Consider the following 26,757-nt stretch of genomic DNA (forward strand, 5'->3'; position numbering starts at 1 on the left):
ACTTACAGGTACGTCCATTTGAATTGCCCGCCGTACCATTGCGTGCATGCGCGCCGCCCGCCGGGAGCTCCGTGAGTCGGGTCGCGGGTCCCGCGGACTCGATCGCCACGGGGATACCCGCAATCACCTCACGGAGAGGACGAACGGGGAGATGCTGATGTAAACAGCATCTCCCCGTTCTGCCTAGTGACAAGTGTAACTGATCACAGCTCCCTGTCATCGGGAGCAGTGATCAGAGTATTGACACAGCTAGCCCATCCCCCTACAGTTAGTAATCACTCCCCTAGGACACACTTACCCTCTTCGCCCCCTAGTGGTTAACCCCTTCACTGCCAGTGTCATTTACACAGTAATCAGTGCATTTTTAATCACACTGATCGCTGTATAAATGACAGTGGTCCCAAAAATGTGTCAAAAATGTCCGACATGTCCACCATAACGTCGCAGTCACAATAAAAATCGCTGATCGCCGCCATTACTAGTAAAAAAAAAAAATTATTAATAAAAATGCCATAAAACTATCCCCTATTTTGTAAACGCTATAACTTTTGCGCAAACCAATCAATGAACGCTTATTGCGATTTTTTTTTTTTTTTTTTTTTTTTTTTTTGGGGGGGGATATTTATTATAGCAAAATGTAATTAATAATGCGTTTTTGTTTTTTTCAAAAGTGTCGCTCTTATTTTGTTTATAGCGCAAAAAATAAAAATCACAAGAGCCGATCAAATGCCACCAAAAGTAATCTCTATTTGTGGGGAAAAAAGGACGTCAATTTTGTTTGGGAGACACGTCGCACGACCGCGCAATTGTCAGTTAAAGCGACGCAGTGCCGAATCGCAAAAAACACTCTGGTCAGGAAGGGGGTAAAATCTTCCGGGGGGTGAAGCAGTTAAAAGGGAAAAAAAACACACATACACATAGCAGTGATCTGTTGTTGCATGGAGACACTGGACAGAGATGCACAAGTTGTGCAGTCTCCATGCTAAGAGGAATTGCTGTGATATCACTCATGATGTCATATCACTTCAGCTGTAAAAATGCTGTTAGGTTTTCATGTGTTTGCCTTCACCTAGTCTAGCAGCAGGTCTTAGAATGGAGCCACTATTGAAGGGTCCATGGATATGGTGAGCACACAAGATGTGTGCTCAGTAGGGTGACCATGTGTCCCCGATCCCCGGGACAGTCCCGCAACTTACAGGTCTGTCCCAGGTCCCGGGCACCTTCATCCCCAGAATGAAACTGACACAGCCACCCAAAAGTGAAGGACTACAGGTCCCAACAAGAACCCCTCAGAGCTGAAGATGTAAAACGGCCCCGCTAGTGAAGAAGTACAAGTCCCAGCATCAACCTCTGAAATCTATGTGGTCACAAAAAAAAGGTATCAAAAATAATCTTTTTTTGGGAAGGGGAATGTCCCTGAATTTGGAAATGTGGTCACCCTAGTGCTCGGGTAAAGTCATTGATTGGATGACCGTGGCCCCCTCCCTCATCCCATACCATGGTTGAATTGTTGGAGCCTCAGCTTAACTATAGCTGGTCACAGATGGATCGATGGATTGAAAATTTCTATCTATGCTGTTCATGCTGTATCTATGGCTGTTCATGCTGTATCTATGGCTGTTCATGCTGTATCTATGGCTGTTCATGCTCAAGAGATATCGATCTAATGATCGGCTTCTCTTGAATGTGATTTCTGGAAAATTTTTCTCCAACCAGAGCTGCAGCTAGTCGGCGCTGATCAATGTATTTTGACAGTGGAGAAGTCCCTAGCACAGCAGGGAGGATTCCTCTATTACCCTCAAATTTTTTTTTTCAAATTGTCTCCCGACATTCTGTCCATCTGTATGGGGCTTTAGGCTCTGTCCACATGAGCGTTCCAGTTATGTGATTTTCAAAGCATGATGTTTGCGCCGTATAGGACCAGCCCATTCACTTGGGGCACCCCTATGGTTGTCTTGTTGTCTAAAAAGAAGCTCCTGCTCCTTTTTTAGGCAAAACGCTTCACACGAATTTTATAAGCGTGACTTGCCGTGCAACAATCACGGCAGGAACGTATCATGTTTGGGGTACCATTGAAGGATAATGGCATGCAAATGCACATTGCCTGACAATTTCAAATCACAAAGTGTGAATGGAGCCTTAAGCCTCGTACACACGATGGGATTTTCCGACAGGAATTGTGTGATGACAGGCTGTTGACAAAAAATCCGACCGTTTGTGCGCTCCATCGGACAATTGTTGTCGGTTTTTCCACGGACAAATGTTGGATGGCAGACTTTAAAATTTTCCACGGACAAATGTCTGTTGTCGGATTTTCCGATCGTGTGTACACAAGTCCGTCGGACAAAAGTCCAAAGTACAAACACGCAGGTTCGGAAGCAAGACGAGCCAGAAGAGGTCAGTCTTGTAAAACTAGCGTTCGTAATGGAGAATTAACATTTGTGACGCAGCAAATTATGAAATCTCCAAATGCAGCGCACAATTCTCTTCTTCTTTATAAATGGGATGATAATGAAGCTGCTTTGCTGGTGATACTAACGGAGTTCTGCCAAATGTATTTAAAAAGGCCTTTTTTTTTTATAGTGATATCAAGAATATTTTTATTTTTTTGTTTCAAGTTACCACAACACCAATATCCCGTAGTTTTGAAGGTCAAATATACAACTATGTTGGTGTACCTAATTACTTTTACATTGTATTTTTTAAATGTAACTGCCTACTCCCAAACTGTCATTTGAAGTAAAACACATAGCCAAGAATTATTCTACACAAATTTTTTATTGTGCGTTAAAAAAAGAAAACAAATAAAATTAGACATGCTATCTGCCAATAGAACTTAACCAAAAAGTGCATTCTATGCATCCAAAATATAGAAGATATACCAAATCAAATCATTATTATTCAACCAAAAAAATAAAATAAAAGCCTCATGCATGTGTCCTGCTTCTTAATATAGGGGGTCAACAATGGCAAGAGTTGGTAAAAGCAGGGGTCCGTCATCCGGAGATAATTCAGAGAATCATCTGGATTATTCTCCTGGAGCTCCCTCAGCAAAGGCATATGACATAATTGGTCACGATTAATAAAGCAACAGATTTTTGGTCCAAGAAATCCTCCTCCTCCTGTTCCTGGACTGGACTTGGGTCAAAACATTAACTCCAAGGCCAATAATAAATAACACGTTATCTCCTTGGATTCTGCAACATGTCTGGTTGACAAACGACCGTTCGGAAACAAACTGAAACTTCTACTCACCAAACTTCTACTAACACGAAATTAGCAGAAGGTGCCCAAAGGGTGGCACATGAAAATTGAACTTCCTCGTTATCGGCTCGTAGTACGTCTAGTACGTCACTATGTTCGTGTTTGTTGGCCGACAATTCCTTGCCGTTTGTATGGAAGACAAGTTCCTGGCCAACGCCCTTCGGACAAAAGTCTGAGGTTTTGTCTGCGGAAAATCCAATCTTGTGTACGAGGCTTAAGGCTTCATTCACACTGGGCGTAAAATGCTGTACACCCATGCAGGGCTCTATTACCCTCACAGGGATGCACAGGTTTGCAAGCAATCCCACTGATGTCTATTGGGACACAGCAGCTGCAAAGACATACCATGAGTTCTAAAAAATTATGTGAGGAGGGTAACATCATACAACCTGTTATCTGCCCAATGACTATGCAGACTGCAAATAATAACTTGGCGGAGGTTTTATCACTTTCCTGCTTTGACCAAAACAAAGCAAAAGGTTTTGCATGGTGTTAGACATTACACTGATTTTTCCCTTGATGATTAACTGGCAAAAGGCAACATGGCTGTAAAAATAAACTGACTTCCACAATCTGGTATAAAGATACTGATATTGTACTGTGTACTGTACTGTATAATAGGTTAGGGATTTCTTTTAAAGAAGTTCATACTATTAAACAAAAAAAAAAAAAAAAAAAAAAGAATTAAAAGTCAGTAGCTGCTGATTTTTAAAAATCCGGTACCAATCCGTGGAGTCCAGCGCTGTCTTCCTGCAGCTGATTGTTCCCAATGTTGCGGGTCCCGGGTACCCCCATCATGGATTTAGGAGCCGGCTGTGACTTCCTGATGATTAACAGCCAGCTCCCTACTGCGCATTTGTGAGATCATTTGGCACAGTGAGACTGGTCCTGCAGCCTCCTGGGATGTGTAATGTAGGGTGGTAGGGAGGTGGATGAGTGGTACCTTTTACATTTTATTGAAGCTCGGCTTTAACTAGTGAGAAAAGTAAGTAAGTAAAATTGCTATGAAGGCAGAGGGTCAGCATGACATACAGTCAACCGACAGTCTCTATCTTTCTCTGACAGGTTTCCTTTCATCCAGACAATGAATTGTTGGGTGTCCAAGGCCTTTTCTCTTGGTAACAGAGGTTTGGTTCACACCTGAAATGCATAGGATTTCAATCCCCGTTCCTGTGCGATTCAGTGCAGTGCAAGTTTCAGCCCATTTATTTGAATCAGCTGAAATCACACTGGATCGGATCAAAAGTAGTGTACACACTACTTTTAAAAAATGCACAGCAACTGCATTGGATGGTATTGCAGTACCATGAGATCTGGTTCAGGCAAAGGCACTGCAATTGCAATCTTAATTTGGGTTGTCGTTCGGAATACATTGACACTTGCAGCAGATTGCACACCCAGTGTGTTTTGAACGCAGTGTGGGAAACGCAGACAGAACATGGGTTTCCCATACTGCATTCTGGTGTGAATGAGCCCTTAGTACAGTTATTGTTTAACACCCCCCCCCCCCCCCCCCCCCCAGCATTCTACCCAAATCCTACACTATGTTGTCCCTGTTCCTTGTAGATCTCCACTGGGACATCTGCTGAAAGCCCCACAGCCACCTCCTACGAGGACTACACATGGGCAACACAATCCCCACTTATTTCTACAAAAAGGCCATCTACTGGTTTGAGAAGCATGGGCAGTGTAGAATTTGGGGGAATGCTAGAGGGGTAATAAATAGATACCAGTTTAAAAAGTACATCCTTAAAAACAAACCTGCACTGAGAGAAAAATGGAGATTACCATTGTTGACCTAATTTTGCTAGGTGCCTGGTTATTATATTGACCATTTGGCTTCAGTACATTCTAATGCAGGCCATACATGGGTCGAATTTTGAACACATTTTTTTCCGAAGATCAGAAATTTTGTGCATTTTGTGATCCGATGCTGCCACCATTGATTTCGAAATTCGACCAACCATGCCTTCAATTTCACCTCTTGTTGCCACAGAAAATAATTTTCGTGACTAGGAATCCTCTTTTCTTTCCAGGTCACAGCTCATGCGCATTTCTTTTTCTATTCTATTTCTCACACAATTCTTCTATCATTGATTGGAAATTTTTGTTTTTCTAAACATTTCCAACATGCCCGATCACTCAAATTCGATGGCTGCATGAAAGTCATCCTTTGCTGCAGCCCACTAATAGTGCAAAATTTGAAAGAAAAATTCTTGGTTATGATTTTTATAAGAAAATTATTTTGGAATTTGACCCATGAGCAGTGGCGTCACTAGGGGGTGGCTTTTGGGGCTATAGCCCCGAATTTGGGGCCCATAACCCTGAGTCTCTGCAGGGGACCCCAAAGGGAGAGGAAGGACCCTGAACTAAGTGGGGGGCTCTCTGGGGACCCTGATTCAAGGGGGAGGCTCTCTGGGGACCCTGATTTTAAGGGGGGAGCTCTCTGGGAACCCTGATTTTAAGGGGGAGGCTCTCTGGAAACCCTGATTTTAAGGGGGAGGCTCTCTGGGGACCCTAATGTAAGGGGGGCTCTCTGGAAACCCTAATCTAAGAGGGGGGCTCTCTGGGGACCCTGAAGCAAGGGGGAGGCTCTCTGGAGACTCTGATGTAAGGAGGAGGCTCTCTGGGAACCCTGATGTAAGGGGGTGCTCTGTGGGGACCCTGATGTAAGGGGGGCTCCCTAGGGACCCTGATGTAAGTGGGGGGCTCTCTGGGGATATATATACACACACACGTATATTACTGTATATACATGTGTATGCCCACCCAAGCGTATTACTTTCTTTACCACGCTGCTATGGGCTCTAGCCCCAGATCTTTTGTAGACCTAGCAACGCCCCTGCCCATGAGTAGCCTACTTTAGTCACCAACCCAGAATAAGTGTGTAGATCGGGAAAGAAAAGAGTCAGATGTCCTTATCTGCATACTTGTCCTTGGTCAAAGTATTGAAGCAAGTTGATCCACATAACTGCTAGGCAAGTGACATTTTTGGCATGAGATGTTAACAAATAGTCAGTTAAACAGTCATTTATCTTTTTCCTGAGGAAAAAAAAAAGCTGCATTAATAAAACACATTCTCCATCTGCAAGTTAACTGGGTCAAGTCACAATTGCTGCTATTCTCCCATTACCTGGGTATCTTCTCCTTCCTGAGACAATCAAGCTCTCAGAAAAATTTGTCATGTCTATAGTTATAGCCATTTGCAGACACTAGAAATATTTGTTGGTTTTAATAGTTAATCATTGCTGTTATTGTTCATCCCAATAGAGAGCCGTCACACCTCGTCTTAGTCCACGTTCAACACACTGCAAATGAGGATTTTATGCCTTGTTAACTTTAATACAAATCATAGAAGCCAGATTAGGATGTGATTGGGGGTTCTGGGCTTTTTTAAAGAAAACCTTCCAAATCTATCTGTTCACATCATATATTCCTCAAAAACAGTACAGTTACACTCTAATTACTGAACAAATGTGCCAGTAATTACCAGCATTAGACTTCTTATCTCAAATTCAGTTAGGTGTTATTTCTGAAGGTCCAGATGGTGGCATGCTAAAATATGGGATTGCAAACAAACTCAGTACCCTTCGGTCAGAAGATAGCTGTGCTGGTCATAGAAACTTTGTCCACATGCCCCCACTGCTCCCCAATTTAGAGAAAGGCAATGCTCTTGGTAGCAACACCTAAATATGTGTGTCATTAAAGAAAAATGTTTAAGTTTTACCTTGGTTCAGGCTCTTACTGGGGAAGGGGGGTGCCAAGAAAGACTATAACTACTCATACATAACCATACATTAGTTTGACGGTCAGTGGGAAGAATGCTCCTTACACTCGTGGTCATTTGACCAAACTCCCCCCTTACAGATGGCTAAATGGATCCATGGTGTCAGTGGGAACTTATCTGAAAGAATGAGATTTCTCATTGCTCAAGGAACCCCTAGCAACCTCTGGTGGAACCCCGGTTGAGAAACGCTGATCTAGATCCTGACTATACAGGACTAAAAGGGTGAAGTAGGAGACCAGTCATTCAGGGTTACTGATACTCCCAGCTGAGACCATTCACCGAATCAGGAGCTAATAGTTAGAAAACCACTCCATGACAGAAGGATTATCAGATTACTTAGTAGGGAAAGCATTCCTATAAAATTTTTACCTATTCACCATTTAAAAGGGGATCAAAATCCTGGTAACTTTATCTGTTCAGCTATAAGCTTTATAAGCTATAAGCTATATAAGCTATAAGCTATATCTGTTCCGCCCCTCGTTGCCAATCTCTTCACTGGCTTCCCCTACCCCACCGTGTAAAATTCAAAATGCTAACCATACCATACAAGGCCATTCACAACATCGCCCCCATCTACATCACCAACCTCATCTGCAGATATCGCCCAAATCGTCCCCTCCGCTCCTCCCAGGACCTCCTGCTCTCTAGCTCCCTTGTTACCTCCTTCCATGCTCGCCTTCAGGACTTCTCCAGAGCCTCTCCCATCCTCTGGAACTCCCTGCTCCAGTATGTCCGATCAGCCCCTACCCTGTCCACCTTTAGGAGATCCCTGAAAACTCATTTATTCAGGGAAGCCTATCCCACACCCACCTAACAACTGTCCCCGAGCCACCCCATCAAATCATTCTCTGCAGCTATTACCTTTTGTACCACCGCCCCCTCCCTTTAGATTGTAAGCTCTACGAGCAGGGCCCTCCTGTACCTTTTGTATTGAACTGCACTGTAATTGTGTTGTCCTCCTATACATTGTAAAGCGCTGCGTAAACTGTTGGCGCTATATAAATCACGTATAATATAAGACTTCATGAACTTAATATGTGCAGTCTGGAGGAAAGAAGGGAAAGGGAAGACATAATTGAAACCTTTAACCAGTTGCCGACCGGGCCATAGCCGAATGACTGCTACAGCGCAGGTGGATAACTCTGGGAGGCCGTCATATAACGTCCTCCCAGACTCACGCCCGGCCGCAAACCCGGGAATGTCCATGACCGTCAGGTCTTCCAGACCCGGCGTGTCGCGGATCGGGGTAAAGGGCCAATGACAGTGGAGGTGAGGGAGGCGGTGCAGCAGCGCTGTGGGCTAGATCTGAAGTTCCCACAGCGCTGATCTGTGCCCATCCATGGCTCATCCACCCCCATCCATGGCTCATTCATGCTCATCCGTGCCACATCAGTGCTCATCCGTGCCACATCAGTGCTCATCCGTGCCACATCAGTGCTCATCCGTGCCACATCAGTGCTCATCCGAGCCACATCAGTGCTCATCCGAGCCACATCCATGCCTCCATCAGTGCTCATCCGAGCCACATCCATGCCTCCATCATTGCTCATCCGAGCCACATCCATGCCTCCATCAGTGCTCATCCGAGCCACATCCATGCCTCCATCAGTGCTCATCCGAGCCACATCCATGCCTCCATCAGTGCTCATCCGAGCCACATCCATGCCTCCATCAGTGCTCATCCGAGCCACATCCATGCCTCCATCAGTGCTCATCCGAGCCACATCCATGCCTCCATCAGTGCTCATCCGAGCCACATCCATGCCTCCATCAGTGCTCATCCGAGCCACATCCATGCCTCCATCAGTGCTCATCCGAGCCACATCCATGCCTCCATCAGTGCTCATCCGAGCCACATCCATGCCTCCATCAGTGCTCATCCGAGCCACATCCATGCCTCCATCAGCGCTCATCCGAGCCACATCCATGCCTCCATCAGCGCTCATCCGAGCCACATCAGCGCTCATATGAGCCACATCCATGCCACATCAGCGCTTATCTGAGCCACATCCATGCCACATCAGCGTTCATCTGAGCCACATCCATGCCACATCCATGCCACATCAGTGCTCATCCGGGCCACATCCGTGCCACATCCATGCCACATCAGTGCTCATCCGTGCCTCATGAGTGCTCATGCGTGCCACATCCGTGCCTCTTCAGTGCTCATCCGTGCACAGTGCTTATGTGCCACATTAGTGCTTATCTGTGCCACATCCATAGCACATCAGTGCTCATCCGAGCCACATCCATGCCACAACAGTACTTATCCGTGCCTTATCTGTGCCACAAATGTGCCACATCAGTGCTCATCTGTGCCACATCCATGCCACTTCAGTGCTCATCTGTGCCACAACAGTGCTCATCTGAGCCACATCCATGTCCATGCCACATCATTGCTCATCCATGCCTCATCAGTGCTCATCCGTGCCACATCTGTGCCTCTTAAGTCCTCATCTGTGTCTCTTCAGTGCTCATTCGTGCCACATCAGTACTCATCCGTGGCACATCAGTTCTCATCCATGCCACTATAGTGCCCATCAGTGCCACTACAGTGCCTCACAAAAGTGTAACAGGTAGTCAAATTAGATTGGAAATGTATGCCCTTAGAACACCTGATGGTGCTCCCTGTATGTTGGGCCTCTGTATGTGGTCAGGCTGTGGAAAACTTTCACACATGTGGTATCCCCATACTCAGGACGAGAAGCAGAATATAGTTTGGGGTGTAATTTTTGCTAAGTACTTGCTTTGCGTTTAGAAATGCCTTATAAATTGACAACTTTGTGTTAAAAAAAAAATGCGTTTTTCATTTTCTTTCCACATTTTCCAAAAACTTATGTTCAAAAGACTCATTCTGCCTCATAGATTATACGTTGGGGTGTTTGCTTTCCAAAATGGGGTCATTTTTTGGGCATTTCCATTGTCATGTTAAATGTGTAATTTTATGCTTCTAGAATGCCTGACAGTGCTCCCTGCATGTTGGGCTTCTCTGTATGTGGCCGGGCTGTGTAAAAGTCTCACACATGTGGTATTGTCATACTCAGGAGGAGTATCAGAATGTACTTTAGGGTGTAGTTGCAAGTATGCTTATGCTGTGTGTGAGAAATAACTTGTTATTATGACAACTTTGTGAAAAAAATTTTTAAAAAATCTTCATCTTTGTAAAGACTGAACATTTTGAAAAAATTATTTTCTTATTTTTTGTCACTATATTTTGTAAATACCATATATACTTGAGTATAAGTCGTTACGAGTATAAGTCGAGGCCCTAATTTACCACAAAAAAATGGGAAAAACTTATTGACCCGAGTATAAGACGAGGGTGAGAAATGCAGCAGCTACTGCAAGTGGAAAAGAGGGTCAGCAATGCCCATCTGCAGCTGTATACCTCCCTGTGTCCTTTGCATGTATCATGTGTCCTGTGCATATGTGTCCTGTGCATATGTGTCATGTGCATATGTGTCATGTGTCATGTGTATATGTACCTGTGTCATGAACCTGTGTCCCGTGTATGTGTATATGTACCTGTGTGCATGTGTCTGTGTGTGTGTGTGCATCCTACCTGTGTCCTGTGCATCCTCCGTGCGCTGCTTTGCACCGATCAGCGTGTAGTATTCAGCCATTCACTGTTCAAAAGTCGCACCTCCTCCTCGTCCAAAAAACGCCATTTCCCAGCAGTCAGCGGTCAGCCTATCACGGACATTCTCTCATCCGCATACCACGGACGAGGATGAGAGAATGTCTGTGATAGGCAGTCAGTGTACAGCCTATCACAGACAAGGAGGCGCGGCTTTTGAACATTGAGAGCCGCTGCCGAGTCTATGCAGCACACGCTGGCTGCCGTCTGCCTGCATGACACGCTGATCATGCAGACAGACGGCGGTGACTCGTGTATAAGTCGAAGGGGCACTTTCAGCCCCAAAATAGGGGCTGAAAAATTCGACTTATACACGAGTATATACGGTAAGTAATTTTTGTCCTTCACTGATGTGCGCTGATGAGGATTCACTGATGGGCACTGATAAGCTGCACTTATGGGTACTGATGAGGCACTAATATGCCGCACTGATAGATGGCACTGGTGGGCAGTGGTGGGCAGTGATGGGCAGCATTAATGAGCAGGCACTGACTGGCATCACTTATGGGCACTGATTAGTGGCACGGATTGATGGCACTGCTGGGGCTTTCCTGTAATCAGGGGCACTGATGATCGGTCCCCTGATTACCTGCCCAGGTCTCCTCTGCGAGGAGATGCTGCTGATCGGCACTCCTCGCCACTCTGTCAGTGTGAGGCGAGGAGAGCCGATTCATGGCACTTCCGTATTTACATGTAACCGGCTGTGATTGGACACAGCCGATAACATGGTTAAAGAGTCGGGGGTTGCGCCGTGTCCTAGCAACACGGCACGGCCACGGTCACCGCACTGCATGCCCCCATTATAGCGGCTGTTCTGGGACGCCGTCATATACTGTCCTCCCAGAACGAGAGCCGCACCATCCCTCCGTCATTTCACGTGGGGGGGGGGGGGGGGGAGGGATATCTGGCAAGCAGTTAAAAGGTCACCCATGTAATAGCAATAAAACACCTGTAATCTGCCAAAAAAGAAGCTCATGTACTTTTTTGAGCGACGGGCATTTTGCTTTAGGCGACAGAATGTGAACAGGGGCCATTTAAATTAATGGGATTTGTTTTGTAGGGTGTTTTTAGATCTGAGGCTTAGAGCAGAAAAACGCCTAGATGTGAACGGAGCCTTAATACCTTGAACTGTGTACTTTCCAAAAAGGGGTCATTTGGGGGGAATTTGTACTGTCCTGACATTTCAAGGCCTCAAGAAATGAGATCGGCCGTCAGTACATCAGGTGTGATCGTTTTCAATGATTGGTACCATAGCTTGTGGACTCTATAACTTTCACAAGACTAAATAATTTACACTGATTTGGGTTATTTTAACCAAAGATATGAAGCCGTATAAATTTTGGCCAAAATTTGTGAAGAAAAATTACAAGTGGTTAAATACATGAAGGAGGTGAATAAGGTCCAGGAGGGCAGTTTTTTCAATGTGAAACCAAACTCAAAAACACTGGGAGATGACCTCAAACTAACTGGAGGAAAGTTAAAAACGGATCTAAAGTATTATTTTACTGAAAGGGTAGTTGATGTTTGGAATAAACTTCCAACAGAGGTAGTGAGCCAGTCAACATTAAATGGCTTCAAATATGCTTGGGACAAACTTATACTTAGATCTATACTCAAAAAAGGTAGCAAAAAATAAAAATCCCCCACCAAAAAAAAAAAAATACAAAACATGCAAAAAAAAGCAAAAACAAAAGACGGGCAGACTCGATGGACTACCCTCTCTTTCTTTTTTTTTTTTTTTTTATCACTTATCTATTTTTCTATGTTTGAAACAAAAAACTGTTTTAATTGCCATTTGATAAGATAAAAAAATCCACTTCCTTGCAAAATGCAGAACACGCACATATCTTGTTCTTGGTGTAAAAAGGTCAGAAAACAAGGGCACCAGCATAGCCCTTGATCCATTATTGATCAAATGTCTGTTGCTCACGATTAAGGCATTTTAATCTGTGTAGCTGTTTATTGATCTGTACAATGATATCTATTTCAGGACTTTAAACTTAGGTGGAACCATCATTCAGCTGGAGGAGAAATCCAGAGACCCACAGGTTGTCTGTTACACAGCTTTCTATGACACAGAAGGAGTGACCCACACCAAGAGTGGGGAGAGGCAGCCCCTGCAAGTCATCATCCAGGTACTAATCCATTATTACTTGATAAGAATAATATTACTGAATAGAAGTCTGTTATTTAATGAATTAAAGGGTAAGTCAGCCCAAACCTGATATTTCAGTGTTTTCTAGATGGTCATGTGCTAAATTATCTGTTTCTTATTTTTGACTGAGACTCTGATGGTAAAAGATTTATCTTTCCAATAAACAGCCATTTTGAAGGCAGGGAGTAAGAGTGTTGTGGAGATCTTGCCTCTGTCCTTTAGAGGTAGCTGGTGTCTGTCTGCCATAATCTGTAAAAAAAAAAAAAATAATAAAAAAAAAATAGATTTTTGGCGCACTGACCCGTTAGGACCCATTCACACCTATGCACCCATGTTGCTTGCTGTGTCAGCAACACTCTTAAAGTACATGCATTCATCCATTTCCTATGAGTGCTTGAGGGTCATGTATGTTGTTTGGTGTCTAGATTTGTGTTGGAGTTTATAAGAAAATAATGGGTGCACCAAAAAATACACGCACAACACGTGTGTGAAACACACGTCAGTGCGCATTATAACATGACAGAATATGAGTTAAAGTGGAGGGCCAACCCAAAATAGAAAATAGCATGAAAAATCTTTAAAAAAAAAAAAAATTTGAAAAAAAAAAAAAAAAATTTAAACTTACCTGAACCCTTGTTGCTAGGCAGTCTTCCTAATCTGCCTTTTCCTATTCCGTGGCATGTTCTGCTCCTAGCTGAGCGGCCCCGTTGCCTTCTGGGAACTGTGTGTGTTCCCAGAAAACCACGGGGCCATTCAAAGATCACCGCTTGCTCGTGCGCAGTAGGAAACTGGCAGTGAAGCCGCAAGGCACCACTGCCTGTTTCCTTTACTTAGGATGGCGGTGCCAGGACCCAAGAGCCAAGGGACGGGTCGGCCTCGGGCGGCCGACATCGTGGGCACCCAGGACAGGTAAGTGTACTTATTTAAAAAAAAATTATAGTGGCTGGAATCCCGCTTTAACTCGTTGCCGACCAGCCGCCATCGTTATACAGCGACAGGTTGGCTCTCCTGCGCGAATCTCCATAGCTGTACGGTGGCCGATTTAAGGGCTGTTTTTAGCGCAAAAAATAAAAAACGCAGAGGTGATCAAATACCACCAAAAGAAAGCTCTATTTGTGGGAAAAAAAGGACGTATACTTTGTTTGGGTACAGCGTTGCATGATCGTGCAAATGTCAGTTAAAATGACCTAGTGCCGTATCTCAAAAAATGGCCTGTAAGGGGGAAAATCTTCCGGTCCTTAAGTGGTTAATATATGCACACAGGTGTGGATGCAGTTTAAAGGCTGAATGCAGATATTTTTGCAGGAAAAAAAAAACTTATTATATATATATATATATATATATATATATATATATATATATATATATATATATATATATATATATATATATATATATATATATATTATATTATATAATTTTTTTTTTTATACAGAAGCTTGCAAAGTATTGCACCTGCAATCATTGGATTGCACGGTCAATGTCAGGCTCTTGAAAACACCTCCTTGAACTCTCTGCCCATACAAGCTTTCAGGTGCAGAGCTAGAGGAAGTTCCAATAGACTGAGTGTGCTTATTACTGCAGTAGCAGATGGGACTTGCATTCTGTTCATTCACAGATCTCTGTAAATGAACAATACAGCTGATATCAAAAGCGGCTGTGAAGGAGAAAAACACCCTAATTAGGAGTAAATATGTAACCTGGTGCAAAAGGTGAACTTTACTGTATTTTGTTCAAATCTATTTACATTTTTTTTTTTTTTCATTGAATGCGCTAGCTTGCAGATTGTCTGTCTGTGTAGGTTCTTATTCACCCAGGTCATGGTACTGCAAGTAGTATTTGGTTACATTCAACTGGACTTATAAAGTTATAATGTTGAAAATGTTCCACTGCTTATTGAAGCTGGTTGCTTAGTTTTAATGAGTGTCAGGAACGTCTGGTACCCCAATATTTATAGCCACATGGGTAACTTGGGGGAGTATATTTTGGACATGGAGGACAACTGGTTTGCTAGAGGCATGAAAAACTCCATCTACAGGCAGTCCCCGAGTTACGAACACAATAGGGACTGTAGGTTTGTTTGTAAGTCGAAGTTGTTCGTAAGTCGCAACACTGCATTTGTAAGTGTAACTGCCGCCTGTGCATGGATGTGGGATGTTCCGGGCGCTTGTTATGTTATCTGGGGCGTAGTACGGCAGTGTGGGATGTGTTCGGAAGTGCTCGAAAGGTATCCAGGACCCGCGTGGAGAACAAGTGGCCGGCATTTGAGGCCGTTCGTAAGTAGGAGTCGTTCGTAACTCGGGTGTTCGTAACTCAGGGACTGCCTGTATATCAAACTGGAACAACTATCTCTAAATGGGAGTGGAGGTCTTCAACACTACCTGTCACCCACATATACCATTTCTATCCTGGTGACTGGACAACAATTCACATCTTCAGTCATGTAATTCCAACAATTACCATCTGCCAGACTTCAGGGCACCATGGGATTGGATTGTCTAGTAGGAGAGGGTGGTTTCACAAACTCTCACAGTCTGCATCAGACTTGACATATTCCTTGGTGACTGGATTGGAGTTACTGAGCTACACGCTTGGCCATATCTGCTGGGGTATGTTTCTGCTTCCCTACAGCTAAGAAAGCTACTTATAAGAAGTGAAACATCTTCAAATTTACAGAGCACGTCCAGTTGATTAACCACTACCAACTGGTTTGCAAATTCCTCCCCAGGTCAGTGTTGCATTATCTCAGCACACTCTGATTTTGTTAGCATGTCGGACTCAAATGAAACTGTGGGCGGATCTGAGTGGAGTTTATCTTCAAGGAGCAACATTTTGGAGTGGATTTACTAAAGGCAAATAGTCTGTGTACTTTAGAAGTGCAGTTGCACTCTCCAGAGCTTAGTAAATGAGGGGAAGCTATGCTGACTTCCATCATCTAACCACGTGTTAGCAAAATTGCTGTGTGTTTTTTATTTCCCCTGCATGTGAACAGTATTCTTTGCAAAGTGAAGCTTCACCTCGTTACTAAGCTCTGGAGCAACTGTACTTGCAAAATGCACAGGCTGTTTGCCCTTAGTAAATCCACCCTTTTGTCTTTGGAGTGCACACCTACTACAAGAAACCTGTTATTGCATTTCAGTGTACAATATAATAAGAACTGCAAATTACAATGATCTAGCTCACAAAAAGGAATACTATCCAAATGATTTTCTGAGCAATTAATACCTTTTATCTATTACCAAACAAAACTATGTATATATCCTCCAGTTGCTTCCAACACTGATTTGTGTTCCCACAGAATCAATAAAATTTAATTTAAATTAAATATATTGTAAAAGGGCAGCACAAACACATGGAAAAAAAAGAAATATAAATAATCCCACTGGTGAACTATAAAATTAGAATTACCACTGTTTCATACATGAACGTAACATTATCCAGCTAGCCGTTACCCTTGAGAGAGTCACGTGACAGAGTGACGAATAGCGTTGGGTCGGAGCCTGTGATGTCGTCACAGAAACCTGGAAGTGGCCTCTTGGTGAGATGATTCCCATCCACATCTCTTAAGGGGGCAAAATGCTTATTATTTTTAGTAATTTTACTTTTGTGCAGCGGTCCAACAGTACACTATTTTTGTGAGTATAATTTTATTATTTTAGTAAAGTCGTTTTTTTTATGATGGAAAGCACAATGATGGCTTTTTATTTTTTGAGCTGAGGAGCTCACCATCTGGCAAAGGAGTACTTTCTGCTGTACCTAATGACAAGATCTGGAAACTGTGGGTGGTCTGGTGATAAATCTGGAGATATCCTAAAGTGGAACTACACAAACCAAAAATGCTATTTAATTCATTTTTAATATTCAAAGCAAACTCCCCCATCCACCCATGCCTCCATGCTTTATTTTTGTTTGAGAAATCACTCCCTAGCATTTGTGGCAATGGCCATCTTGAGTTAGAGCAGATGATTCATGTAGCATTTACTTCCTGGAATCCACCTGCCCTTAGCTCTGACATGCAAGCAGGAGAAGGTGTGCTTAGCTGAGAAAGCCCCTTCTCCCATACTGAAAACTCCCGGGATGTATGACATCATTTGCCTAGATTTGAAAACCAGAAAGTAACTGAAGAAATGAAAAAATAAAAAAAGCTTAAGACAAACAAATGTGATCTACTTTCCTATCCATTTACTAATGCTAGCAGCATAAGGATTAAAAATAGCCAATGTTGGTTGGCCTTGATGGAGCTTGTAGGGTTACGCATGTATTTGCAAATGCATGCAGACTAAACTCCTGTCCTAATAAATATTGCTAGACAGGTCAATTCGGTTGGTCGTGGTTGGTTGGCAAGTTTTATGCTTGCAAATCTCTGGATTTGTTTGACATACATCGCCCTTCCAGAGCCCCTTGCTGCAATAGACCAGTTATAGGTGGGGCAGTGGCCACTTGTTAGTATTTTGATTATATTAGTCTGGCAACGCACTGATATCTTTGCTGCCATGGTGCTATGTGCTGGGTGTTCAGTGTGCCCCTGTACCTTTTTAAGGGGGGTGGGCTTCTTCCAGGTCCACATGTCCTCACCTATCCATTAAAATGCATGTGCTCTCATTAAAGAAACTCAGAAGTCAGAGTTAGGGACTACAGAAAACCGGTTGCCTTGATGGGACCTGTAGCTTACGCATGTACAGTGCCTTGAAAAAGTATTCATATGCCTTGAAATTTTCCACATTTTGACATGTTACAACCAAAAACGTAAATGTATTTTATGCGATAGATCAACACAAAGTGGCACATAAATTGGAAAATGATAAATGGTTTTCAATTTTTTTTTACAAATAAATATCTGAAAAGTGTGGCGTGACTTTGTATTCAGCCCCTTTACTCTGATACCCCTAACTAAAATCTAGTGTTACCAATGACCTTCAGAAAACACCTAATTAGTAAATAGAGTCCACCTGTGTGTAATTTAATCTCAGTATAAATACAGCTGTGAAGCCCTCAGAGGTTTGTTAGGGAACCTTAACAAACAGCATAATGAAGTCTGAGGAACACACCAGATAGGTTAGGGATAAAGTTGTGGAGAAGTTTAAAGCAGGGTTAGGTTATAAAAAAACATTCCAAGCTTTGAACATCTCACGGAGCACTGTTGAATCCATCACCTGAAAATGGAAAGAGTATGGCACAACTGCAAACCTACCAAGACATGGTTGTCCACCTAAACTAACAGGCCGGGCAAGGAGTGCATTAATCAGAGAAGCAGCCACGAGGTCCATGGTAACTCTGGAGAAACTGCAGAGATCCACAGCTCAGGTGGGAGAATCTGTCTGCTCCACAAATCTGGCCTTTATGGAAGAGTGGCAAGAAGAAACCCATAACAAGTCCCGTTTGCAGTTTGCGAGAAGCCATGTGGGGGACACATCAAACGTGTGGAAGAAAATGCTCTGGTCAGATGAGACCAAAATTGAACTTTTTGGCCTAAAAGCAAAACGCTGTGTGTGGCAGAAAACTAACACTGCACATCACCCTAAAAACACCTTCTCCACCGTGAAACATGGTGGCGGCAGCATCATGTTGTAGAGATGCTTTTCTTCAGCAGGGACAGGAAAGCTGGTCAGAGTTGATGGGAAGATGGATGGAGCCAAATACAGGGCAATCTTAGAAGAAAACATGTTAGAGTCTGCAAAAGACTTGAGACTGAGGTAGAGGTTCACCTTCCAGCAGGACAACATCCCAAAACCATAGGCGTGCGCACAGGGTGTGCCAGGTGTGCCTGGGCACACCCTAATCGCCTTGTGTGGTGCATATTCCCCCCTGTTTAGACCACTGATATTTCATCCAAAAAAAAAATGTTACAAAATAAAATAATTTAAAAAGAATAAAAATAAAACTACTGACACTGTCCACTGCCCTACTGACACCATCAGTACATAAACACATGCATATGTATTTGAGCTTTGGGGTGCACACCCTAATGCAAGAGGCTGCGCACACCTATGCCCAAAACATACAGCCAGAGCTACAATGGAATGGTTTAGATCAAAGCATATTCATGTGTTAGAATTGCCCAGTCAAAGTCCAGACCTAAATCCAATTGAGGATCTGTGGCAAGACTTGAAAATTGCTGTTTACAGATGCTCTCCATCCAATTTGACAGAGCTTAGGCTATTTTGCAAAGAAGAATGGGGAAACATTTCACTCTCCAGATATGCAAAGCTGGTAGAGACATACCCCAAAAGATTAGCAGCTGTAATTGCAGCGAAAGGTGGTTCTACAAAGTATTGACTCAGGGGGGCTGAATACAAATGCACACCACGCTTTTTTGAATTTTTTTTTACAACTAAATACATTTTTGAAACCATTTATCATCTTCCTTCCACTTCACAGTTATGTGCCACTATGTGTTGTTGGTCTATCACATAAAATCACAATAAAATACATTTAAGCCAGTTACACACGGGCGGACTTTTCAGCATCAAACGTCCGGTCTTTCCAACGGACTTTCGACGGAGTTACGATGGACTCTCGGATGACCGGACTTGCCCACACATGAACAGACTAAAGTCCGTTCGAAAGTCCGTTGGTATGAACGTGATGAAATACGAAGGGACTAGAATAAGGAAGTTCATAGCCAGTAGCCAATAGCTGCCCTTGCGTCCTTTTTTGTCCATCGGACTAGCATACAGACAAATGGATTTTTCGACCGGACTCGAGTCCGTCGGATAGATTTGGAACATGTTCCAAATCTAAAGTCCGTCTGATTTTCGACAGAAAAAGTCAGCTGAAGGTCCGATGAAGCCCACACACGTTCGGATTGTCCGGATTTGTTCCGTCGGACCAGTCCGGACGAAAAGTCCGCCCGTGTGTACACAGCATTACCTTTTAAGTTGTAACATGACAAATTGTGGAAAATTTCAAGGGGTATGTATACCTTTTTCAAGGCACTGTGTTTACAAATGTATACAGTTTAAAACCCTGTTCTTAACGCATTATGTTAGGTCAATTCGATTGGTCGCTGGCAGGTTAGCAAGTTTAAGCTTGGAAATCTCTTTGCATGTGTTTGATTGATAATGAAGTTCCGCTTTTAAGGAGGTCTTCTCTACCATGTCTGCAGTCTTTGTCGGTCTTCTGTACCATGTCTGCAGTCTCTGATCATCTCCTGTATCCTATCCGCAGTCTCTGACCATCTGCTGTATCCTATCCGCAGTCTCTGATCATCTCCTGTATCCTATCCGCAGTCTCTGATCATCTCCTGTATCCTATCCGCAGTCTCTGGCCATCTCCTGTATTAGATGGTTAGAGACTGGGGACATGATACAAGAGATGGTTAGAGACTGCAGACTGCATTTTTTCTTGAGCTTTTCTTGCACTAAAAGGTGCCAATAATGGCCAAGAATAAATTCATATTAATTTAAAATGATGATATTAATTAAAAAGTCAAATATAATAGAATTGTATATAAAAATATAAATATTTTTTAAAAGCTGTCATTTTCGATATCGGTTTCGGTTTTCGGTCTAGTGCATCCTTCATTTTTGGTTTCGGTTTCGTCACCAAAATTTCCATTCGGTGCACCCCTATAATTAGAGCATTTACACCAACCACCAATGTAAGGGGGAATATACAATGACCTCCATGTAAGGGGTAATTTGCACTGACAACCATTGTTGAGGAGATTTGTGCTGACCACCAATGTAAGGTGACACTTCTACATTGACCACCAATGTTAGGGGGGATTTACACTGACCACCAATGTAAGGGCAATTCTGCTCTTACCACCAATATATAAAGGAAAATGTACACTGATCACCAATGTTATGAAGAATTTACACTGACAACAAATGTAATGGGGGATTTTACATCAACAGCCAATAAAGGGGGATTTCTACACTGGCCACCAATGTAAGGGAGATTTACACTCACCACCAATTTAAAGGGGGCTTCTGGATTGGATTTTTTTAACGATTACCAAAATAAAGAGGAGTTTCCACACCAATGTAATGGGGATTTACACTGACCACTAATGTAATAGGAGCATTCACAGTAACCACCTATGTAAGGCTCGATTCACACCTATGCATGTTGCTTTTGAGCGTTTTTGGAGGTTTTTTTTTCATGCTTGCCACGTTTTTGAGCAGCGTTTTTGCGGCGGTTTTTTTTTGCGTTTTTTTTTTTTTTTTTTTTTTTTTTTTTTTTTTTTTACAGTTTTTTTTTTTTACAGTCTAAAAAAAAATTTAAAAAAAATTAAAAAAAAAAAAAAAAAAAAAAGCAAAAACGCATCAAAAACACTGCAAAAACGCTGCAAAAACGGTGCACTTGCGTTTTTGATGCTTGTCCATTGAAATCCATTACATGCAAAACGCTGCTTTTTGCATGAAAAAAAGTCCCCGACCCTTTCCAAAAATGCAGAGAAACAAAAAAGCATTGATGTGAACATGTTCCATAGGAACCCATGTTAAAAAATTCCCGTGCATTTCTGCAAAATGCAAAATGCATCAAAAAACGCGCTAGTGTGAATGGAGCCTAAAGAGGGATTTACGCTGACCACTAATGTAAGGGGGACCTTCACACTGGTCACTAGTGTGAATGAAAGGATTGTACACCAAGCCCCAATGTAATGAAAAGATTTACACTGACCACCAATGTAACTAAGACATTTAGCCTGCATTCACATTTATGTGTGTTGAGAATACATGCAAAATCGCTTTCTCGACACCACAGAAACATGATTCCCTTTAGCAGATACACAGCAGTGCCATTATTTGTTAATGACACCCTCATGCATCGGCTGAGATGTGCGTATTCACATGCACCAAAATTCAGGGTGCTGTGGCACCATGTTATTTTGAAGAAGGGTTGCAGAACAGGCTGATGTTAGGCTTAATGACTATAGTTGTAGGCAGGACTTTCAAGCATGCTCCTTTACCTCCCCTATTTCTCATGTCAATGCAGGTTATTTACAGGATCTGCCGGTGAGTCATCTGTACATGGCAAAAGGGCAGAGCTGAGCAGAAGCAACAGAATTTAAACTGAGATATTGGGACACAGCACGGGACTAAAACTTCAAGGGATAAGGGAATTTAAACTGGGATAGTTGGCAAGTATGAGGCAGCCGCTTTGGGTCCCTCAACAATGATGGGGCCCAGGGCAGCTTCCCCTTTTGCCCTGCTATAAAAACGGTCCTGCTTAGAGCAAAACGACTACTGGGCAATTTACCTGCATGTTGACATGAAATCATTGTACTGCATATGTGGGGCTCACTGTACACCATGGGGTTAAATCGCTCAGTAACATGAGATTAAATCACCAATGTAGTTTAGTGCTGAGCAGAAAATCCTCTTATGACTGTCAAGATCGCAAGCGTGAAATCACAAGCATTAAAAGGGATCACTTATCTCAGAAGATGGAAGCTGCTATTCTCTGACTAACAAGATGCATTCCGGAGCATTCTGTTTTTTTTTTGTTTTTTTTTCGCCCATTTCAATTTTTGGAGATACCACAGAGATACCTAAAATACAAATACAACACCATCATGTACTTTGCATTTGCATCTGCTTCCACCTCTTCTACCTTATGCTGACTGACAGCAAAGGACATAACAGGGATTCAAATATTAGATAAACTGGAAGCAGTTGTGTTTATTTTATATTAGGTTGCAGGTTAAAATACATAGATTATTTTTACAAATGTCCTTTTTAAAACAAAGGGGCTATTTAACTTGCAGCAATTCAGGGCCCTTTCACACTGGGGTGGGGGCAGCGTCAGAGGTAAGGCGCCGCTATTGTAAGCGGCGCTTTACCGTTGGTATGCAGCCGCTAGCAGGGGGGTTTTACCCCCCTGCTAGCGGCCGAGAAAGGGTTAAAACCACCGCAAATCGCCTCTGCAGAGGCGCTTTGCCAGCAGTATAACTGCGCCGTCTCATTGATTTCAATGGGCAGGAGTGGTGAAGGAGCGGTATATACTCCGCTCCTTCACCGCTCCGAAGATGCTGCTAGCAGGACTTTTTTTCCCGTCCTGCTAGCGCACCGCTCCAGTTTGAAAGCCCTCGGGGCTTTCATACTGGAATTAAAGCAGTGGCACTTTCGGGTCGGTTTGCAGGCGCTATTATTAGTGCAATAGCGCCTGCAAACCGCCCCAGTGTGAAAGGACCCTAATATGAAAAAGCAGCATATATTTTCCAAACCTATGTCTGGCTTGATAAGAAAATGTTATACATGCTTTGCTCTGCTTTAACCATGTTGAATAAGGCCTGGTTCACACTGATGTGACAATCGCCCTGATTTTGGAGCACTTCTCGCATCAGTAATCTGATTTTATTCAGTGCAATGGAACCATTCTAATAGGTGGCACTTACGGTTCCTGCATTACTTTTGGTCCGACTTTGGTACGACTTGCATTGACTTCTGTTGAAGTTGAATACAAGTCGTGCCGAATGTTGCGCTGGGGTCCGACTTTAAAGTTGCGTGCATTGTGAACCTGGGCTTAGGCCACGTTCACTTGGACATACTCAAGTGTACATCCATGTGAAGGGCTGTGTTTTCACACACGGGATGCACAGGTGTTTCATACATCTGTATTCAGGCAGTCCTATTCGTGTCTTTTGAGAGCAGAGGCTATACCTGTACATGGCCCTTTGCAAAGATGTACGCTTAAATATAGTCATGTGAACGAGGTCTAATTTACTGACATTATAGAGGCTCAAAGCAGCAATGAGAGCTTCTGATTCTGTGTAGTTTTTGTCTGTCAAGGTTCCAGAGTTTAAAATAAGATACTGTAAATACCAATATTTTGCAACTGGTGATTATTAGCACAAATTAAAAACCCATAGTATATTTTTTCTGAATTCTCTAGTTTTCTACATGCACAGCAACTGAAGTCACTGATGCAGTATCCTGCACCCACAGGAAGTGAAGTCACTGATATCCTGCACCCACAGGAAGTGAAGTCACTGATATCCTGCACCCACAGGAAGTGAAGTCACTGATTTAACCTACACACACAGAAAGTGAAGTCCTGAATATCCTGCACACACAGACAGTAAGGTCACTGATTTCCTGCACATACAGGCAGTGAATCTGTGTAATCTTCTACAACTGCGTGTGAGTAGTTCCTTTCTATTACTGTTTTCAATAAATTTTTATCCAAAAGATAATGCACGTGGCTGGTGCACCCTCTTTTCTTTTCTTCTTGTTGTCTATTAGGATTCCCCATCCTTGAGGGCAGCAAGGCTTGTGTCTCTGCACTACTTGTCTGGTTATCCACTCGTGCGCAGGAGCGATTTTTTTTTTTTTTTTTTTTTTCTGCTATCAGCAGGCCATAGACTGGCCTAATTTAGATCTGTTTATGACCGTTTTCACTACAGAGAAGTCAATCTAACAATTGTTGAGGAAATCCATTAAAAAAATTATCCATCTATGGCCAGCTTTACCCACAGCACATACTTAAAGATGAATTCCAGGTATGGGTAATTTTACATAGTTACATTGGTTCTGCTTGAACTAATATAACTATGTATATACCATACCTGGCTGATGGCCCTGGAAGCTGGAAATCACTGAAGTAGACACTGCTACTCCAGTGATCTCCGTTTCTGGGTTCCGTGTTGAGTCTGATGCATTGTGAACACAGGAGGTTGCCCACTCATCCCAGGCACTATTCATAGAATACTTTTCATTTCCTGGATAATTGCAAAGTGGTCTTTGATTGGATGAGGTGGAGAGAAGCAGCAACGATGTCCGGGATCCAAGAGCAAGTGGAGATCACTGTGTCTGCTTCAACGATTTCCAGCTTCCAGGGACATGGACCAGTCATGGTATATGCATATTAAAGGACAGGGCAGCCATGGAATGCAGATTTCCACAGAATCCAGCCTGAACATCTTGGGACATACTTTACAGGTAAGTAATGTAACTAAAGCTATAAAGAAAAAATATTTTTAACTAAACTTCGGCTTTAACACCTCCTCAACCATAAACAGTACTGAAATTGGTCACATAATTTTCACAATAGAACCTGTTGTGTGATTGCTGCTCTAGTAATACACACTGTACATAAATTGGAGAATTTCCCACGTCTTCGGGTTCATTTCACCACATAGCTTAGAACATTCTTTGTGTTCTGCCCATGGAGAGTGGTAAATCTCTCACCAGATTTACCACCTAACTTTGCAGTTTCAGTGCTTTGCAGGTTACACCATTTATAAAGCAGCTGGCTTGTGAGCCTGACTTCAGTTCTTTTGTCACCTTTTTAATAGGCATCTTGAAATGTGAAATCTAAAGTGTTACTTGCTAGCATTTTGTTTCCTGTGTGTTTTTTTTATTACTTGAAATACAAGGGTGAGAACTGTTTTAAGAACCTGATAGGTGAAATAATTTTCCATTTCTAAATCTGTGATCTGAAACGAAATCACACAGTGTAGAAGGGGCACACAACAGATGGCTTCAAAGGGGGGCTATAAAGCAGATTATAATTGCCATGGTACACAAATGACTGCCATGGTTCATTTAGGAAGGATGGTAGATGCAGTTGTAGTATTTACCACCTTTTGTTTAACGGTTTCTATGGTCCTGCAGGGAAAATGGGACGAGGAGGGCTCTACACATCTGAAGCTCATGGATTTTCACCTATGTGTTGCCCCATCAGAATTGTTAATGCCCCAATTGTGCAATATTTAACCTAAAGTGAACCTTTCTATTCCCGAAACAAAGTGGTTTCATTCATAATCTGTTTTATCAACCATTTCAGTCACACTTCTTTTTCTCCCAAAACATGCAGCCTTAAAGTGATTCTAAATCTTATTATTTTTTAATACTTGCCTGCTCTGTGGTTTTGTACAGAGCAGCCCCAAACTTTCTCTTCTGGGTTCTCTGGCCGGTGTTCCTGGCTCCTCCTCTTCCGCGAGTTCCCCTATAGAAAGCTGCTTCTTATGGGGGCACTCGTTCAGGCTCGATCCCAAGTTGCGCTGCCTGCATCCATCAACACAGACAGCATGGTTCGGCCCTGCCCCCGCTCCCTCATCTTTGGATTTGATTGACTGTCATCTTTGGATTTGATTGACAGCAGGAGCCAATGGCTCCCACTGTTGCCTCTCTGTCCTGTGAAGAGAGAGAGCAGACAGAGCAGCTGCTCTTGGGCACAGCATTTGGGCAAGGCTCATTTGATTGTACTTTTCCTGTGGGTCACATGAGTGTAGTTTGCTCTGCACTCCTGAGAAAGATCTACTCGGGAAAGATCGCAACCATATGGTCAAGAACCGCCCACATGCCTGGACCGGCACCCGGGTTAGCCTCTCAGCGAGTCGCTGCAAGCCAGCTGCTCCTGCCTCTCCACAGCCCAGCGCTCCAGTGAGTGCGGGAGGGGCAGAGCAGAGAGCTGTTGACTGACAGTTACCAGCTCTCTGCTCACAGAGCTCTGAAAACCGAGCGATCGGCGATGTTTAATCGCTTGGTTCTCAGTCTTAGAACCGGTGGGGGACAGATGCAGCATCGGACCGATGCTGTATCCACCTAGGTAATAGTATGATTCTTGGAAAAAACAATTCCCATACTTCTCTTTTATGCCTTTAGAACCACTTTCAGCTGGCCATACACTGGAGCAAAGTTTTTTAGTTCACTATTTTTGCACCAGAGAATGGTCATCAAACTGAAATCCATATTTGGCAGCAGTTTCCGTAGCCTCCCTGGCGGTATGATTATGTCAGATTTTTTAATCTCAAAGCGATACATTGTTTTACATAGAAATGTGGCGTTTTATATTGTAGGCCTGTAATTCTAATAATAATAAAATTAATTTCCCCACGAATCGCTATCGCTCAGGTCTGCAAGTGTTCTAATTTACTATCGCTGTTTTCTAGCTGGTCTAAAACCGCTTTTGACGTAAAGGGACAATTTTTGGTTGCTATGGACATTCTCAAGTTTCCAGGCA

The 26,757-nt window shown here is 43.1% G+C and overlaps 1 protein-coding gene across 1 annotated transcript in view; it reads left to right on the top strand.

The window, feature by feature from the left end:
* CNRIP1 (cannabinoid receptor interacting protein 1) overlaps positions 1 to 26,757 on the top strand; it is a 64,611-nt gene that overhangs the window by 12,343 nt on the left and 25,511 nt on the right. The window contains exon 2 of the mRNA XM_073628224.1: positions 12,679 to 12,823. Within this exon, the coding sequence (XP_073484325.1) occupies positions 12,679 to 12,823 (145 nt within the window). The remainder of the gene's footprint in view (positions 1 to 12,678; positions 12,824 to 26,757) is intronic.

Source organism: Aquarana catesbeiana, linkage group LG04 (assembly GCF_042186555.1).
Source record: "Aquarana catesbeiana isolate 2022-GZ linkage group LG04, ASM4218655v1, whole genome shotgun sequence".
Lineage (NCBI taxonomy): Eukaryota > Metazoa > Chordata > Amphibia > Anura > Ranidae > Aquarana > Aquarana catesbeiana.